Source organism: Melopsittacus undulatus, chromosome 7 (genome assembly GCF_012275295.1).
Source record: "Melopsittacus undulatus isolate bMelUnd1 chromosome 7, bMelUnd1.mat.Z, whole genome shotgun sequence".
Classification (NCBI taxonomy): Eukaryota; Metazoa; Chordata; class Aves; order Psittaciformes; family Psittaculidae; genus Melopsittacus; species Melopsittacus undulatus.
In genome coordinates, this window is record NC_047533.1 from 64384773 (window position 1) to 64402128 (window position 17356).

At 41.1% G+C, this 17356-nt stretch overlaps 1 protein-coding gene across 3 annotated transcripts; it reads right to left on the reverse strand.

Annotated features, from left to right (window-relative positions):
• Positions 1-2818: 2818 nt before the first annotated feature.
• On the reverse strand, positions 2819-16870 carry ZNF330 (zinc finger protein 330). 3 transcript variants are annotated; one of them, XM_034064991.1, is made up of 10 exons: positions 16762-16870; positions 12749-12878; positions 12460-12479; positions 12272-12342; positions 10228-10307; positions 8918-9044; positions 8061-8165; positions 5461-5507; positions 4209-4326; positions 2819-3559 (listed from the first exon to the last, which is right to left on the reverse strand). In XM_034064991.1, the coding sequence occupies exons 2-10, from the start codon at positions 12866-12868 to the stop codon at positions 3282-3284; spliced, it is 966 nt and encodes a 321-aa protein (XP_033920882.1). In that variant the 5' UTR covers positions 12869-12878; positions 16762-16870; the 3' UTR covers positions 2819-3281. The 3 variants fall into 3 exon arrangements, with proteins under 3 accessions (XP_033920882.1, XP_033920883.1, XP_005154888.1); XM_034064992.1 differs by having other exon boundaries at positions 16730-16766; XM_005154831.4 differs by lacking the exon at positions 16762-16870 and adding an exon at positions 16438-16572.
• Between the last annotated feature and the right edge of the window lie 486 nt (positions 16871-17356).

Consider the following 17356-nt stretch of genomic DNA (forward strand, 5'->3'; position numbering starts at 1 on the left):
GAAAAAAAACCCTAAAATAAGTCTAAGACTTTATCAAGATCTTGTTTTTCTGGAGTGCTATATGTAAGTCAAATATTCCTGGTTACATGTTAAAATTATCCTTCTCTCAGCTCAGAATTTCCTTTAGTTTGGGGCAGGATTTTTAAAAGGAAAAGTCAATGTAATGTAGAGCCTCAGGGTTTCATTTATCTGACTTCTGCCCCACCAAGAAGTACTCTCCAGTACTGCAGTCTTAAAATGCTGGAGTTACACATGTGGGGGTTTTGTGTGCACAGGCATGAAGTCCTGGGCTCCAAGTGACTTGAAAAATCATCTTTCTGCCAGAAGCAGCTCAGCAGTCACCTGGAAGTACATGGTGGGTTGTGGCAGTGTCTGAACTAGCTTGAGATCCTGTGAGCTGTAAAACATAAGTTATCAGCACAAGCATCCTCACCTTCAGATTTAGCAACAGCTTTGTCAGCTGCTGAATTCAGAAGCATAAGTGAATGGAGCACTAATTTACATTTAGTGTAGAGATGGTGTACTGCCCTGTCAGCACCCTGCTAACATCCTCCAAGACACCTGAAAGTGGACTAATAGCAATGAAGAAAAATGAAGCTGACAAGATTGTAAGTTTTGCCCCAGATCTGTTTTTCAACTGGGATACATGTTCATTCTGTTTCATCCTCTTCCTGCAATTTAACCCAAGACAACCAAAATGATGTGCTGTGAAAGCAAATTCTGAGGACATTCCTCTGACAGACCACAAGCTTTTAACTTTACTAAATAAGCAGAGAAGGACGAGAATGTACAACCTGTAGCATTGTATCCTGCCTGTCCTCTCACAAGTTGACCAACTTCATTAACAGAAAATATGGTCATGTTTGTCTATTTTAGCTTGAATCTACCAGATTACTGTAAAGCAGCTTAAACTTGCTTGTTTTGACCCCTCGAAGGCCAGCTGCCACAGGTCTCATACCTGGGCCCTATTTCTAGTCAGGTTCACAGAACAGGCATTTTCAGTAGAAAAAAAAACCAAATAAATGCCTCTGTCCTTGGAGTGGTGACCTTGCTAAATTACATAAAGTACCCTGAGCATCTGTCGCAGGTAGGGCCGTGGCCTTCTCTTATGACAGTATCACAGGAACATGCATTAGCTCTGGAGGACTGATCTTGCAAGGATCCATGCAAGGACATTTCAATGATAAAATGAATAGTTCTTTACTCTGATTATGATGATTAATTCTGTTATGTCAGCAGCCTTTGGCACAGCCAGCAACAGCAGCAGATTTCATACAGGGAAAAACCTAATTCAAGAGCCAAGAACCTTAAAGGGGAATTTTGTGTGGTTAAGTAATAATATTAATAAATGATACACCAACAACTGTAATTTTACATATATGCAGAAACACACATATTCCTCAGTCCTCTCTAAGACTTTGTACTGATTTACAATTGTATTGTACTTGAAAGTCAGCCAAGATATAAAAAACTGGTATCGTTGCTGGAACTGACCAGTCACAGATAGACTCAAACTGTGGAAGCTTTTGGATCCCATGAAGTTGAGCAGAAATTCTACTGCAGGTGCCAATTTCACAAACAAGTAATCACTGTTGAACTGGCAGGCATTCTACCTTGCTCATTTTCAGTTCTGTCATGCAAAAGACATTTATCAGGTGTGTAATTTAAGCTGGGTAAGTCTTCACTAGTGCATATTAACTGGATGATCCTAGAGTTTTGATTTTTGAAAGGGATTTGGCTACAGACAATGTGGCTTCCTCTCCAGTTCTGAAGGCAAGCACTTGACATGCATGGATTGGGTCAAATCCCTCTTTCCAGTGTCTCCCCTCAGCTGCCATAATCAGGTTGTGCTCTTTGTGTGTTCTTTGTCTTGGATGCATTCCAGCTCGTGTTTTTTATGCCTTTCGTAGGAGAGGCACTTAGGAGGGATGTTTAAGGCCAGGTTCCTCAAGCATGTTTTGTTAGGAAATGCTCATTTGGCAACCCTAACATCATTAAAAATTATTCTCAGTAGCATATGCTCTGCCAACACATAACCTTTAGGTGCTAAGAAACAGTACAGAAAGCACCACAAAAAGCAGGTCATTCAATAATCACTTCAGATATTTGACAGATAACAAGAAATAGCTCTCTTGCACTTAAGCATGGTATTTAGAAAGCTGGAGTAACTTTACCTGGCTTCCCTGGCAACTTGATCTGTCTGTTCTTAGAGTTGCTATGCTCTCAACTTTCTCCTATAGGAGGGAACTAAATACAAGCACTTAGATCTGTAGATTGATAATTAACATGTTGACTTTCAAATCATAATCACTGCAAACACTTCTGCAAGCATCACTTTCTCAGCTCAGATGTGCTGATTACTTGCCTTGTACCAGCACATTTGCACAGAACAGTATTTGAACCTGATATTTTGAATGTCCCTGTGCTTTTTCACCTTATCAGTTCATTTGGGTTGCTCCCTATCATTTTTTTCTATCATGTGCATGGGAAAGAGTTGAAGGCTAGGCACAGAAGAAACTGGCCTCTTTTTGATCTCATGAGAAATTGTCTTACAGATTTTAGTGGCACAGAGGATACATCAACATTTTTATGACAACAACATTTTGGATTCTCTGGAGTGCACTTGTAATGATGGCATATAGCCCCACTGATTGATATCTAATACTAAAAAATGCTGGAAAGGTAATGTTCAAGTACATAGAGAGCCACGTCGATTGCCTTGCCTACACAAACAAGGAAGTTATTTTAGTGTTGATTTACATTTGTATACAACCTGCTTTCAGCTATTCAAGGGAGATCAATATTTATGACGATTCACTAAAGAATGCAGTTGACTTTTATTGTGCAGACCAGAAATAATGCAGTCACCAACCTACCACTACATTAATGTTATGAAATCAGTTAACAAAATAATTGTAAAAAATAACTTAATTTCTGATGAGCAAACGGAAGCAAGTTGTAGAGCTTTCTCATGTCCCTGTATTGATAGGAGAAAACGGCATTGAACCATTATACTCAATAACTCTGGAACAAAACCACTTCCATTGCTCAGGGGAATAAAAATATTCCTGTTTTCTCCCCCAGCCCCAAACCCAATATTGGTTTATACAAAAAAAAGAAAAAAAATCTCACTTGGAGTTACTGCAGAAGTTCCATGCTCTTTGCTCTATAACTTGAATATGCAAGTACCTGAGAGAGCTATCCTACTGGCACGTACAGAACTCAAGTGAAGCACTGCTTGGCTCTTTTCCAAGCGTTTTTAGCTTGCCAGCATACTAAACTTAATCTTCTGGTTCCTCATAATGTGCATACCCACTTGCATAGGTCCTTCCTAAATTCAAATTGCTAAATAAGTCTGTGGTCTCAGTATCAGAATCCTTCCCTCCTTCATCATTGTCATCTTCATCATCATCTTCTGCTTCATATTCATCATATTCATCCTCACGGTCACCTGCATCTCCAGGCTTGCTGGAGGAGAGGTTCTTCCAGTAGGCATCATACCCAGAAGCTCCATCTGCATCTTCACCTCCAGTCTGTCGGCCGAACTTCAAAGAACGCGCTGCAGGCAGAGAAAAATCATGATGTTCCCACCCCTCAACAGCAATTTGAGCTGAGCATCTGACATCCCATTTCCATCCTTTTCCATTACTCGGCAAAGAGCACACAATGTTTGACAGCCTTTTTCTAAATCTGACATTATGAGGTTTAATCCTCACTCTGACAGAACCTTTCTGCTACACACAGTATGTCTCCTTGCAGCCAACTTTGTATGAACACTAACTGTCCCCAGAACATGACTTAGCTTTTAGGATAAAGCTTTGGTACTCTAGCCAAGAAAACCTGTAAGTGGATGTGCTTTGCAGACACAATAGGTATCCTGATTGATTCAAGAGTGGTTGAGGTAGGTTGTACGCAGATCACCAAATCACATTTTGAAATTCATTGGCTAGCTTCTTGTAGATGAAGTAAAGGCTTACACAGTTATTTTCTGCAATTTTTCCACAACTAAAATCTCAAAACTAACCAAAAGCTTTCACTATTAGGATCAATGATTAAGAACAAGTGACTTCTCAGTTCTACACTAAGAAACACGAAGTTTTCCTATTGGAAAACAACTGAAAGTAACTGGACTTTCCTCATTGTTCTTATGCAGAAAATTAGTCACCAGTGGTGCTTGTATTGCTTATTAGCTGGAGACACAGGCTTACTTGACATGCTCAGATCCTTTGTCTGCTGAGTTTCATGGCCACATTTAGGACAGGGAGGCTCTTTTCCTTTTTCCTGCTTGAAAACCTTACTTCGCACATGATCGCCACAAAAGCAAGCCTGTGGGGTGAAAGGAGAGTGAGAAAGCTAAATTTTTTAATCATAGAACCATACTGTTCAGCAAGAAGCAAGCAAAAAGGTGTCTTAACACCAGCAGAGTTTTCTGGTTGGTATTAAAATTAAAGGAGCTCTATCTGCAGTGGAACTGGGATCTATACACAGAGTAACCATCTCAATAATGAACATAGTTCCATGTCTTTCTTGGGAACAAGCTGGATAAAAGTGCTGATAAACAAGTAGAGAAGTAGCATACCCAAAGATGGGATTATAGTGCTGCCCACAAGGAGCCTGGCAACCTTTGGTTTACACTGACAAGTTTAAATAAGATATAATCAGAGATGTATGCCAGAATATAACTATGCAGTGACCTAAAGGCAAAACTTAGAGATAGAAACTTCACATGTTGAGCACCAGAGAGCCAGTGAAGATACCTGGAGAAAGGAGCAATTTGGAAGATTAAATCAATGCCATGAGAGGCTGCAGGGAAAACATATGGAGAGTAAGAAGAGTAAAAGTAGGCAATGAGCCAGCACCTGGAGAAATCTGGGCAATGTTGATGATGAAGCAGGTGGAAATTTCATACAGAATTACTTCTGAATGTGAAAACCAAAAGCCTGGAATCAGCAAATTAATGTCTGCATGTGTAAGACTAGATTAGCTGTGGAGATTGTTTCTATTGGATCCAGGCTGTGGTGTTGCTGGCCAAATCATCACTTGACTGTTTAAAAAAACCCAAACTTTTTCACTTGTCTTAGACCTATACTGGATCAAAATGAATTCCAAACCCCTGGATTCTGTTTGGAACCTAGGATTTCTTTTGGTTGGTTGGTTTGGTTTTGGAGGTTTTTTTAAGTGTCAAACAAGGTACAGCTCTGGTTTAAACTGAGGGCCTGACAAAGTGAAGATGACCTCTCCTGGCATAAAGATGTACAACACTGGCTTGTGGTTAACAGGCAAGCACAGATTAAAAAAAAGCCCTTTTGACCCCCATAAGCCTGTCTCCAGGCTTCAGACTCTAATACAAAAGTATAAATATTTTTTAAGAATGTAGAGAAGACGTGAGAAGGCTTGATGCCAGCCTTGAAGGCTAAGAAAAGCAAGTCTAAAGTCATAGCTACTTGCAATTGTCTTTACCTTACAACGCAGACATGAATGCTGCCCGAGCCTGTTACAGGAAACACCTGTTGGAGAAAATCAATATGTAAAATTCAATACTTAAAAATTACAGATCTGTGATGCTTTTAAAACCTTGCAGAAGTCTGTAATAACATAGCTGAGGCATTTATCTTTAATTCCCTAACACAACTGCCCTTTGGCAACATGCATCAATTATTTTAGCATACAGTACCATTCTATTAGAGTTTTTCAAGTCTAAGTCTCATTGCAATAATGTCACTTGACACAAAAAATAGAAGTTCAAGAGGGGCAAAACTTTAACTATTACTTGAGTTTCTAAACTTTTGAAAACAGAAGTTTTAGAACCAGTCTGGTATTAAGTGGTCATCTGATGTTTCCTTCTCTCACGATATCACAAGAAGGAGCACTAGCATTTTACAGTCACTTTAAATATGACATACCATGACAGCCATGACAGCCTTTACCACCTTTATCTAATTTAAAGGGGATGTGATAATACTTCGAGCTTGCAAACCTCCAAAGCTCAAACATTTGTGTTCTGTATTTTGTCACATCCTCTGGAAATATACTTTATTGTACACAAGTTCAGCTGAAACTCTATCTCTTCTTAAAAGAACTGTAGCTGGCACACGAGCTATGAAAATCAGGATTGGTGCTCAAAATCTTGCTTGTCTAGAAGCTTCATATCTGTTCCTTTAGTCCACTAGAGGGAGTAAAGGCAACTACACAGCAACTGGCAGCAACACCAAGCTGGGTGAATTGTAGTTACTACTCGAAAGGCAGTGATACATATTTTTATCAGTCACTGTGCAAGTACTCGTTCCCTTCCTCTTTGCCTTACCCCTGCAGCAGCAAAGGATTTTAATCTGAAGTAATAAATATAATGAGCTTTTCACATGAGCAGGACAGCCTCAGGATTTAGCACTCTTATGTATTTAAAGATGGAATGGGAATTGCTAATGCATATATATTCATCATTCCTGGAGTATCTGCATTTACAAAATTCTCGGGTAGTGATGCAAAGTAAAAGTACCTTTGTCACTGCTAAAATGGGATTTAGACTACAAATGCATGACTGCATTTAAAGTTCATGTATTCTGTAAAAGTTCAGATTTTACAATGTTGTTACCACACATTGACAAAACTCCTGCCTCTCTACCAAAACTGCACTGTGCCACAAAACGCTGAGCAACCTCAAAAAAGCAATTTCTCCATTAAGGGTGTGACATACATCTGTGCATTAAAAGCTTCCAGCAATCACTGAACAAATATTCATGTGGAATAGCTGATGCTGCTTCAATATCACTGTGCAGGAAGATATTTTGGCAGAATACATCGAGAGAAGCTAATCAAAGCTTAGAAAATAGCTGGCTGGAGAAAAAAAGGATAGGAGATGAGACATTTCAAAACACACAAACTGTAACATTGAAATTGACAAATATTCTGAATTGGGAGAAATCAATTAGGACAAGAGATTAGACAGTTCTGAAGAAAAGAGTCTTATAGATGACAAAGAGCACTTTGATACAGATTGAAAACGTAACAATCAAAATACAAGTTTTGGAAAGGACAAGTGCTTGTCTTATGGGATAAACCAAACAGTAGTAAATGGTGGATAGAAAAGAAATACTTCTAGAAAAAAAATAATTATTTAAAATATGCATAGTCTTGGTTTGTTTGTTTGTTTTGGCTTTTGTTTTTTAGCTTCCCTTGACATTTCCCTCTTTCAGCCAAAGACAAGTAGAGGACTAGAATGAGCCATCCTCTTACAAATATGAGTTTCAGTTTTGGCCACAAAATTAACTGAAGTTCAAAAGGATAAAAAGTCTTCAGCTACCTGAAGACTTTATACCGATCAATAAAAGTGGACACATCTCAATATTCAATAAATTATAGACACACAGGTCCACCATCTACTGGTCCATGAAGACACTAATACTGAGCTCATGCTCTGGATGAACACTGTTTTTTTTCATTCCTTACATGCTTATGCTGTCTCATTGACTGACGATGACTACTTCCTGAGTCACAGCCTTCCTCAGGACTTGCGGCTTTTGCCAAATCAACAGATGCTAAAACCCTTCACCAATATTCAGGCCATCCACAGCCATCAGTGAAATTTTAGCCAGACTAACACAGGTAGTATTATTTAGGGAAGCTGTTTTCCAGAGGAACAGGCATTTAGAAATAGCTCATTGTATTATCAGAGGAGTGGAAGAGAGCTCCTTGTCTGCAGAGCTTTGTGGAGTAAAAAAGCAGCTTCAGCAGTTCCACCAGTTTTGCTGCAGTCCTGGCCACTGCCAACACTGCAACTTTAGAGACTGCTGGCTCCTGCAAAGGCAACTTCCTAGGAAAGGCCTGTTAAGAGCCACGCACAGAAACAACTGCCTCATGGAGTCAACATGGAGGAAGGCCAGAGACAAAAGCTCTAGTCTAGATAATGGATAACAAAAGCAAGCAGAGAGGAAACAGGCCCCTTCCTCCAGTGGTGGTTACAGCTGTTTGGAAAAGGTGATGGAGAGTATTCTTGAGCACAGAGGAAGCAATTGGAGAGTCTTCTTAGCTGTGGTGAAAGGGACTATGAATAAATAACTTACATTTAAATGTCTCTGCTTCCAGAACTTGGCAGCTGGCTTGATGTTCAAACTGATCATCTTCACAGAGGAAATCGTGGCAAAAAGAGCAGGCAAATATTCTGCCTCCTAAAAGATTTATCAAGGCAAAATAATCAGCAATGGGCACATGCATCAAATTCTGCTCTGCAAACAAGTTAGGCTGTGGTTCTGACTGAAGACAAGTTCTCTCTTCTGTTACAAACGCTTTAACAAAATTCCTAAATCATACACTGTCATCCATTATTATACTGAAAAATACCACGTATCCTACAATAGGAGATAGCACAAATATAGGGCAAGTGTTAATTGTACTTTTTTTCATTCTAGTTTGACCATGGCATTAAGTATCTTTTTTTTAAATCAAATCATTCTCTTTTATCTAGTTTTCTTCCCTCTTACCCCCTCACTTGATGCAGACTTGGAATAAACCCTTCAATGTATTCTACAAATTGAGATGAGTATGGTTTTCTAAGCAATTGGGAATCCAAATACCTATACTAGCACAGAAGAATGAAGTGGATGGAAATGGCAGAAAATAGTGTGTTGACAATTTGATGCAATGTTTAATTATGTGAAGCACTCTGCTGACAGGACAGTTAATAGTTCAGATTACATAACCACCCCTGAACTGAATACTGTATGTTCCTGAGCAGGTCATGTACATTCCCCACCCATAAGGTCTATTTTTAAAATGGGAAGAATGCTTTGCTTTGAACAAACATACTGCAAGAACTAATCAGTGAAGATTAAAAAAGCAATGCTATGAATATAGGTATGATAACTTAAGCAATGGGAGGAGAAAAGTACCATTTAGATTTTCATAAGTGTGAGCAACATACCATGGTCCCAGACGCTTCTTTCACACTCAATACATTCTGCATCTGCGAGAGGGCAGGTACACGCATGTGTGCTCAGACACTTCCTCCCATGACACACCCAAGCTTCACAGAAATCACAGATTGCACCCTGTAATTACAGAAAGATGTCATCTTGGGACTTATGCAGTACCTAGAAGGAGACTCCTTATTCCATAACCCTAAATGTATCCAAGTACCAGTTCTCTCAGTGGGTTCATTCCAGTTGAGTGAGACAGTATGAATCACATCTATATTCCTATTGAGATGCTCCACAGTTCATCTTGTTTGTTTGATATTCACTTCTGCAGGGTTAAATATGATGTAAAATAACTTGGTTTTCTCCTTTTCTGTTTTTTACATTTTCCATCTTAACTCTTATGCATGAAAATTGTGTCCTCCAGCTGAAACATGAGATCATAAATGATAACAATGTTCTGGCAAAACTGCCATTTCAAAACATGTCCTGGAAAATGCCACTAGATTCTTAGAGCTGAAATCACTTACTTGGATTTTAAACTATGCTATATTGGAACACAAGCTCTGCACTGAGCAAAGATGCAAAGATCAAATAACTCCCTAGAAATAAGTCACTCTTTTAACTACAAGATCTAAGCATTGACTATCCTTAACTGTAGCACTTTAGGAAGCCATCTCAGCCCTTACATAACAAACTATTATGTGCATTACATGCACGCAAAACTAAACCAGTGGCGAATCCAAATTAATTGTTGATGAAAATATTGTACCACTGAACACATGAGTTTAAGAAATTCAGACTGGGAAGGCTGGCTGGGTTGATGAGAAAAGCTGGCTGCAAACTGGAGGCAGAAACAGGAGTGAGGTTTAGCCCATACAGCATTTAATCCAGAAGCTATGATGTGTTATAACTTGCTTTCCAGAATGCGGTAATAACTTGTCCTTTGAAGAAGAAAAATTCAAAGGCCAGAAACTATCACTAAGAGCAAAAATGATTTTTTAATTAAAATTCCCTCCTAATGCCATAGAACAGATTTCTCTCTCTGATAATCACGGTCTTTGCACAAGGTTTGCCACCAACACAGATCTGTTAGCATCCAGGACCTGCTGGGAGTTTGCAGTTGTACCTAAAAATGCAAGATTTGGGGTTTCAGTAGAAGGGAAAATCAGTTTCTGATGTTAAAATGATAAAAAAACTTGGCATGGTGCATGCTGTCATTCCATAATCTGGTTTATCTTTTTTTTTTTTTTTTTTCAGAAAGATTTGCATAGCATAACCTCATACAGCAAAAAATGCTATAATTCTGTATACATACCACCATTGCTAGTCCAGTACTGTACACACCAGCATGTTTTATAACACAGTCTGAAGACTTCATCATGCATTTGGTTTTTCCTGTTTAGAAAAGACAAGGAACCAGAAAACTATATAAAAATTTTAAAATTAGAATGAATGTTCATACAAGAGCAGTACTTTAACCACACACCTGTGCTTGATTGTAAATCTAGGTAAAAATAATGCAAACAAATGTCTGCAACCTGCAATCCACCCTCACATCTGCCTTAGATCAAATTAATTATTGTCTGTTTCCAGCCCAAATCTCTTTCCCCAGTACTGAGACAATAAGGCAATGTGTTGTCTTGCTCTCTGTTTTGAGTCACTGGCGAGAATTTCAAATGTCAAAACATTTGAAATGCTGTCAAACCAAAGAACAAAATTAAGATGAAAGCCAAGCAATGACATCTTTAAAAGTTGCATTTGAAGCTGCTCGTTCTGCCTCACCATCAAAAGCAGTATGTGCTCTGTGCAAGGTTGAGGCCCTCTGAAAAAAAACATATGCACATGATGATTTAATTTCTTACATGTACTTGGATACTTAGGGTTTTGGTGGTGGTGAATGGGTTTGGGTTTTTTTCTCTTCTAAAACCATATTAGCAATTAATTCCTAGACAAAATAACTTCTCTTAAGTGCAGGTATTAGTGGGAGGAAAAGCCCATCTGTATTTAAGTCATTCTGGCACAAGCAAGTAGTTACAGTGACAACTTTCCCTTACTCCTTGCCTCTGACATAAATACCTCTGCCAAAAAGACACACACCCTGCATGCACTTATACAAGCAAAAAAAATCTTGTAGTTAGCCCAGGCTACTGCAGTGGAGTTTTACTGCTGGTCTAAGCTGCCCTACCACAGATCTCTTTGGTGAATCTGCTTTTGTCTGCTTAGAAAAACCACAAAAGGGGTGCTCACTGCAACTCCACTGAGGAGCTGACAAAGCCAAACTGTACTCTGAAAATGTCATTAAATCCCAGTGTGCAGCATCTAGAGAGCTTTGTATTAAATCAAATGGCACTTGGAGGGTGAGGAAGAACCACTGGGGGGCTGAGCTGGCCAACTGGAAGTGGTGGGGGTATGACTGGGTCTGGAGCACTGCAATAGAGCTACGTTGCTCCCATCCCTCAGGAATTTCTCTAAGAAAATTTCTTAGAGAACTGCTTTATAGGAGCTGTCTCCAACACTTGATTAAGCACCAAACAGCTCTAATAATGGTCTTTGTTTTGGAAAACCCTGGGACTTAATAGAATTCTGTGGTTGTTATTAGGGATGCTTTTCCTCCAGAAACATAGTGCAGATTAAGATAAATGCAACAGATAGGAGTCAACTTCAGATGTATAATATACTGCAAGATAGACAGCATCTTTTTACTGCTTCACTGCATGATGACAGAAGGAAGACTTATGAAGGATGACACGCTGCCATTGCACACTAGCAGCCTGGCTTCCAGAAATGCTCAGAAACTGCAGGTCTCTACAAAGGCACTGGAAGCTGCAGATGTCAGCAGCACTGACAGTCAAACTACAAAACAGCCAAACTGCTTAATGACAAATTGAAAATCTGCAAGGATGTGTTGAGATGGTATAACAGCAAAATTCACCTCAAAATACGAAATTATTATCAACATCCCCTGCAAGCAAGCAGCTGTTTAAAAAAAAAATTGAAGGGTATTTTGTGCTGATTTGGAGCAGAGTTCTGTCATTAGGAGTCCTTCTCTTCTGATTTCAAAGCATAAGCCCTCTAGCACATAAATAACACGACCAGGATGTTCTCAATCCTAAAAGGCAGCAAGACAAATTCTTCCAAAGATCAAATACTGCAGATTTGCACACCTCTTGGGGTCAGAGGGGCATACACATTAGCATATGATCAAGCAAGATCTCAAGGAGGAGATCCACAGCAGATTTAAAAGAATCTGCTCCACAAATCACAAAGGTACTTTAAGACAAAGGTACTCTAAGCGCAGAGAGTTTATCACTGCAAATGGGACTGAGGATAGAATGTTTTCCTTCATTACTTCTACTTACCACATTGTGCACAAATGGGTAGTTTTTGAACTGAGTTGCAGAAGTAGCAAAAAGCTCTATTCTTCTGTCGTCTAGGCATACAGAGGGGAAAACCAAAAAGCAATGTAAGCAAGCATTAGAAAGACATGTAAAATATTTGAAACAAACTAATATTCAACTGCTGGGTTTAGAAAGGGAAAAACACTTACCTTTGGCACTTATCACATTCCTAAACAAAAGAAATGACACTGGTAATTATTTTTATTCTACGTAAAATAAGACCTAGATTCAGAGACCCCACAGTGACTCTGAATTAAAGTTCTGATTAGGAATCAAACTTTTTATTCAAGTATTATACCTCTGATGCAAATGTAACCTTAATTATAAAGGATGGATGGTTGGAGGAATGACATTCTAGTGGCGTTAAAAACAATATTTATCACTGGGTTTACATAATTTAAAATCAAGTAAAATATAAAATACTTTTGGTTATTTTACCATTGAAGCATTACAAGGATGTTTGGCTAAATCTATGTTGGCTCTTGAAGCCCTTATCTGCTTTTCACGTTCACGGCGGTTCTCAGCTTTCTTACGAGCACCAGTCTTCTTTTTAGGCATTTTTCACGACCTGTGGGGGGAAAAAATAAGTTTGTAATGAATCCACACAAAACTATGTATGGAACTACATGGATACACAAGACAAATCCAGCACTAAAACTAGATCTTGGAGTTCCCATGTTAACTGTGCTTCATCTCCATTTCCTCTTCTAAAGGTTTCTTTTCAACTGTAGAATAGGGGGCCAGTCCCTTAGGAAGAGTCATGTGATGAACCATGAAGAATCTTGTGATCTAGAAAAGACTTTGCTGTCTTAAAACTTTGCACTTAACTATCTTTGAAGTGTTTTACCTTTAAAAAAACAAACCCTAACTCCTGTGTTTTGTTGGTTCGTTTGTGATGAGCCTCTGGTTTTGTTTTGCCTTGTCTGTTTGTTAAGGACAATATTCAGTTCATTTCCACTTTCACTTCTCTTCTGATGCTCACTAACAACTTCAATCAGTTGAAAAGGATCCTTCAGGTGAGCGAATCATGGTGTACTGCAAAAATGCAAATTTCACACTTCATGAAGGCTTAGAAAACAAAATGTCATTACATGGATTTAAGAGTTAAGGCAAAGTGATGTCTGTACTGCTTATTTATCATTCTTGCACATTAGCAATAATGGAGATGAGTGTGCATTGATGTATTGCTTTGAAGGCACCACTGTTTCCCAAGAAGGTTTATGCTAATTTAAATCCATCTAGTTCAGTGCATCCATCCATCTAGTTTTAACATCCTAGGAGGTAACCAGTGCAATACAGTGGTGAGACCATCAGGAAATCAATCAGATCACTGCTCTCCTGTCATCTCCATAATGAACTGTGCAGTACTCACATATGCTTAGTTTACTCTGTGCTTATAATAAATTAGGTGTTATACTGACTTCATGAAATGGCCAGCTGGGAGATTAAAGGTGTGGCCTGATGTTAGAGTTCCTCTTGTTAACACAGGCACCCAAGATACACACCCTCCCTTATGCTCCATCTTTATTATCCCCTTATTTCTGCTGATGTAACTGTTGGTGTTACATTCTAAACCATATACAGATTAAAAACAAAATCAAAAACCCCAAACCGCATGATGGGACAGCTCTGACCAGAGCAAGGTTCTGCTGATTCCAGTAGGTCAATGGGTGGCTACTGGGGCCACTGGGCTGAGGAAATGGGAGGTACCTGGTCTCCCCAGCCTTATCCCTAACTCCAAGCAGACATGTAGACATGCATGCTGACAGCTGTAAAGAGAACTGCGGCATCAAAAGGCAGTGAACTGTAGTAGCAGTTTAAATTTGGAAGAAAAATTAGCATCTTTGTTCAAAAGGTCTTACAAAATAAACCAAACAATCCTAACTTTTCTACTACATAAAGAAATATATTGTCCTGGCCAAATACTAAAATTTGGTTTTGATAGAACACATAAATCAGTTTTCTCACCCTGTAGCATTCTGCACTGTGTTTAAATTGTATTAGTGTCATATTTTGTAGTCAGAATCATATTGCTGAGATGCCTGCTGGCAACTGTCATTATTCTAGAGCGTGACATTTCTGATGCTGGGAGTCCAATATGAGGTTGCACACTAATTTTCAAACTGCTCGAACGCCAAGTTAACAACAGAATCTAATGGTTAGTATTTATACCTTGACTTCTTCCCATTACCTCATAATCGAAAACAATAAAATGACAAACTGTTTTCATGAAAAACACCATCTCAATGACTACTGAGGACACATGAGAAATCTTTAAGATGGTAGTTGTTAGAGAGTTTGCATTAAGCTAAATAATAAAACTGCAAAGTTGAGTCCTTTCAACAAAGCTATCAAATCAGTCCTGGCTTTTGAACACCAGCCAATAAATAACTATCCTATAGATCAATATTCTATCACTCCCTCTGAGCTTCCATTTAAGATGTTTCTGGTCTTTTCCCTGAGTTCTAAGTTTTTAGGAAAATTACCATCTTTTAATTTTCTGACTAGAGTGAAATAGTGTTATGAGGGCAGAAATTATAACAGTAAAAACTTTACCTGCAAATTCCCTTCAAATCAGAGTATCACTCTTGTAAAAGCATTGATCCAGTATTTAAAAATGCCTCTGCAGTATATTCTACTTCTTTTTGGCTACACTTCTGTCATCTGAGGCTAAAGGATTACTTAAAAATGCATTTAGGCACCACAATACATTACCAAATGCTCAGACAGGAATGACTTGGTGGAATTACATCTGTGGTCCAGCTCCCCTGCAGGATGCACAGGACAGAAAACTGTCTCTCAGGAGGACCAAAACCAAGTTATCAAGCAAATGCTTACAGTGAGCTACTCAAGACCTACCTGCCAGAAAGATTTTGCTTAAACAGTTATTTCTGGTGAAGGCAGAGACTTACAGCCATGCTTGCACCCTTCTTTTCAACCTATGATGCTGTTAGGAAAGAGGCTGCCCAGCACACAACAGGTCCAAGCCCCAGAAGGTATGACCCTGCTGCCCTACAGAGTATGCAAGCTCCTGAACTGGGAACACTTCTGCACAAGGAGGTTTTCTCCATTTTAAGTTTTCTGCTCTAGGGCAAATGTTCCAGTGACTGGGTCAGAGCAGCAGCAGGAACAAGTGTGACTCCCCAGCTTAACGGCTGATGGTGTGGCACAGAAAGCACAGGTGTCAGGAGGCTGTGTATAATGTGATCAGTAGTTGAAAGGGAAAGCCCTAAACTGTGTGCTGGGAGTACTGGGACCTCTGCACTGTCTGCTTCATTCTGTACAAGTTTTGTTTGCTGTTCCTCATGTGCTCTGTTATTTGGCAAGGGAAATACAAAGACAGCAGGGTTCCCACCACAGCTCCAAAGACTGCTCATGTATTTTAATTGATGGTTGTGCTATGTCAAATACATAAACAATGCCTGACATCTAAATTCTGCAGAGGTTGTACCATGTGTATGCCATTTTTCACCCCTCTTGAAGAGTTGTCCTTGACGAAGTATCAAAGGCACACACCAAGTTTGCAGCAGACAGGAAAGCAGACTGCACCAGCTGCTTTCTGGATGTCTGTGCTGAGCACGACATTCCCTTGCGTCATATTATCTTATGTGATATGCTAACCACCCTGCTGTCACAAATATAATGAACAGCTGTAACAAGCTATTCATCTGGGGATGTGAGGGAACTGTCGGTTTCTCTTGTCATGCAACTGAAATACTAACACCCAAAGACGTTTTCATGTTTCAAGATTTCTTGTACTTGACCATCAATAGCTTCTACCCAATGCATATACATCAAAAGAAGAATCAGGGTGAATTTGCTGGGTCACGCTTGATCCCATTCAGAATTCAGCAAGATCTGTTTTAACACTCTATACAAGCTTACAACGTTTAAGAAAAAGAAATCCTGCATGAGCACTACTCTGTATTCATGTCACTCCAGTCCGTGATTCCCTCTATTAACGAGCTCACGTCCAAGGCACCGGGACTTCAATGCCTTACTCGTATGTTAGTAACGCAGGGGTGAACCGGGCCTCCAGCCGCAGTGCCTGGAGTCCTGTGGGTCCGAGGCGCACCGTGTTCCCCGGCACGCTTCTGACCGATTCAATTCCCCCTCTGGAAACGCACCGGTAACAGCTGCGCAGCGTGAGAGGCCGGGGCGCTCGCACCGCCCGCCTTAAGGCTATTCCGTGAAACGCCAACAGCAGACGAGCTTTTCGGGAAGCACACCTCTCAGCTTGCGGTATTTCACCTCGGGTTTAGTGTTTTACCTAGGCCCCCAAACCGTGCCGCCAACACGTTTCCAACCCGGCCCGCAGTGCTCCGTGCTTCCCGGCACTGATTTCGGAGGCAGCCAGACACCGCCTCGCCTGCTCAGACCGCTCGCTCCCTCCGTCCCCCCGCTCCCCTCCCGACCCACCGTCCCCAGGCGCCGTTGCCCTCCGCGCCCACCTGGCTGCAGCGGCTGTGCGGAAGCCGGAAGCGGCTGGGTGCGCTGCGGTGCACTGCCCGCCCGGCCCGGCGCGGCGACGAGGGAAGGTTCCGAGGGACGCCGCTGGGACCGGGTGTCTCAGGCACCCGTCCCTCTCCAGCCCTCACCTCACGGTGTGCGGAGCCGCACACCCGGCCGGCAGCCGGGGTGAGGGTAGAGGGGCGCACCGGGAATTAAGGGGAGAGCCAGGAGGAGCTGAGGCTGTGTCCGAGGGGGGTTAGGGACAGAAACAAGTGGTAAAATAGCAAGCCTGTGCTTTCTCCTCACAGAATGGCAACGGCCCTGGGGCCCGGGGGCAGAGAGTGAGGGGCGGGCGGGGGGCAGCGTTGCGAAGCCAGGCGTGCGCTGAACAGGCGCAGCACCAGTACCCCCTCCTGGCCCTCCGGCCCCTGGCGCGGGGGCCCGGCGTTCGGGCGGGTTGGCAGGGCGCCCGGGCCCGGGCGGCCGGGGACGGGGGGGGCCTTGTTGCCCACGGCAACGGCCCTGGGGGCCGGGGGCAGAGAGTGAGGGGCGGGCGGGGGGCAGCGTTGCGAAGCCAGGCGTGCGCTGAACAGG

Excerpts from the sequence above, each read along its gene's own strand:
- ZNF330 (XM_034064991.1), bottom strand. The coding sequence starts at position 12,868 with ATGCCTAAAAAGAAGACTGGTGCTCGTAAGAAAGCTGAGAACCGCCGT. Across the intron at positions 5,508-8,060 it reads GGAAGCAGAGACATTTAAAT|GTGTTTCCTGTAACAGGCTC; the intron begins GTAAGTTATTTA and ends TTTCTCCAACAG. Across the intron at positions 3,560-4,208 it reads AAAGGATCTGAGCATGTCAA|CGCGTTCTTTGAAGTTCGGC; the intron begins GTAAGCCTGTGT and ends CTCTGCCTGCAG.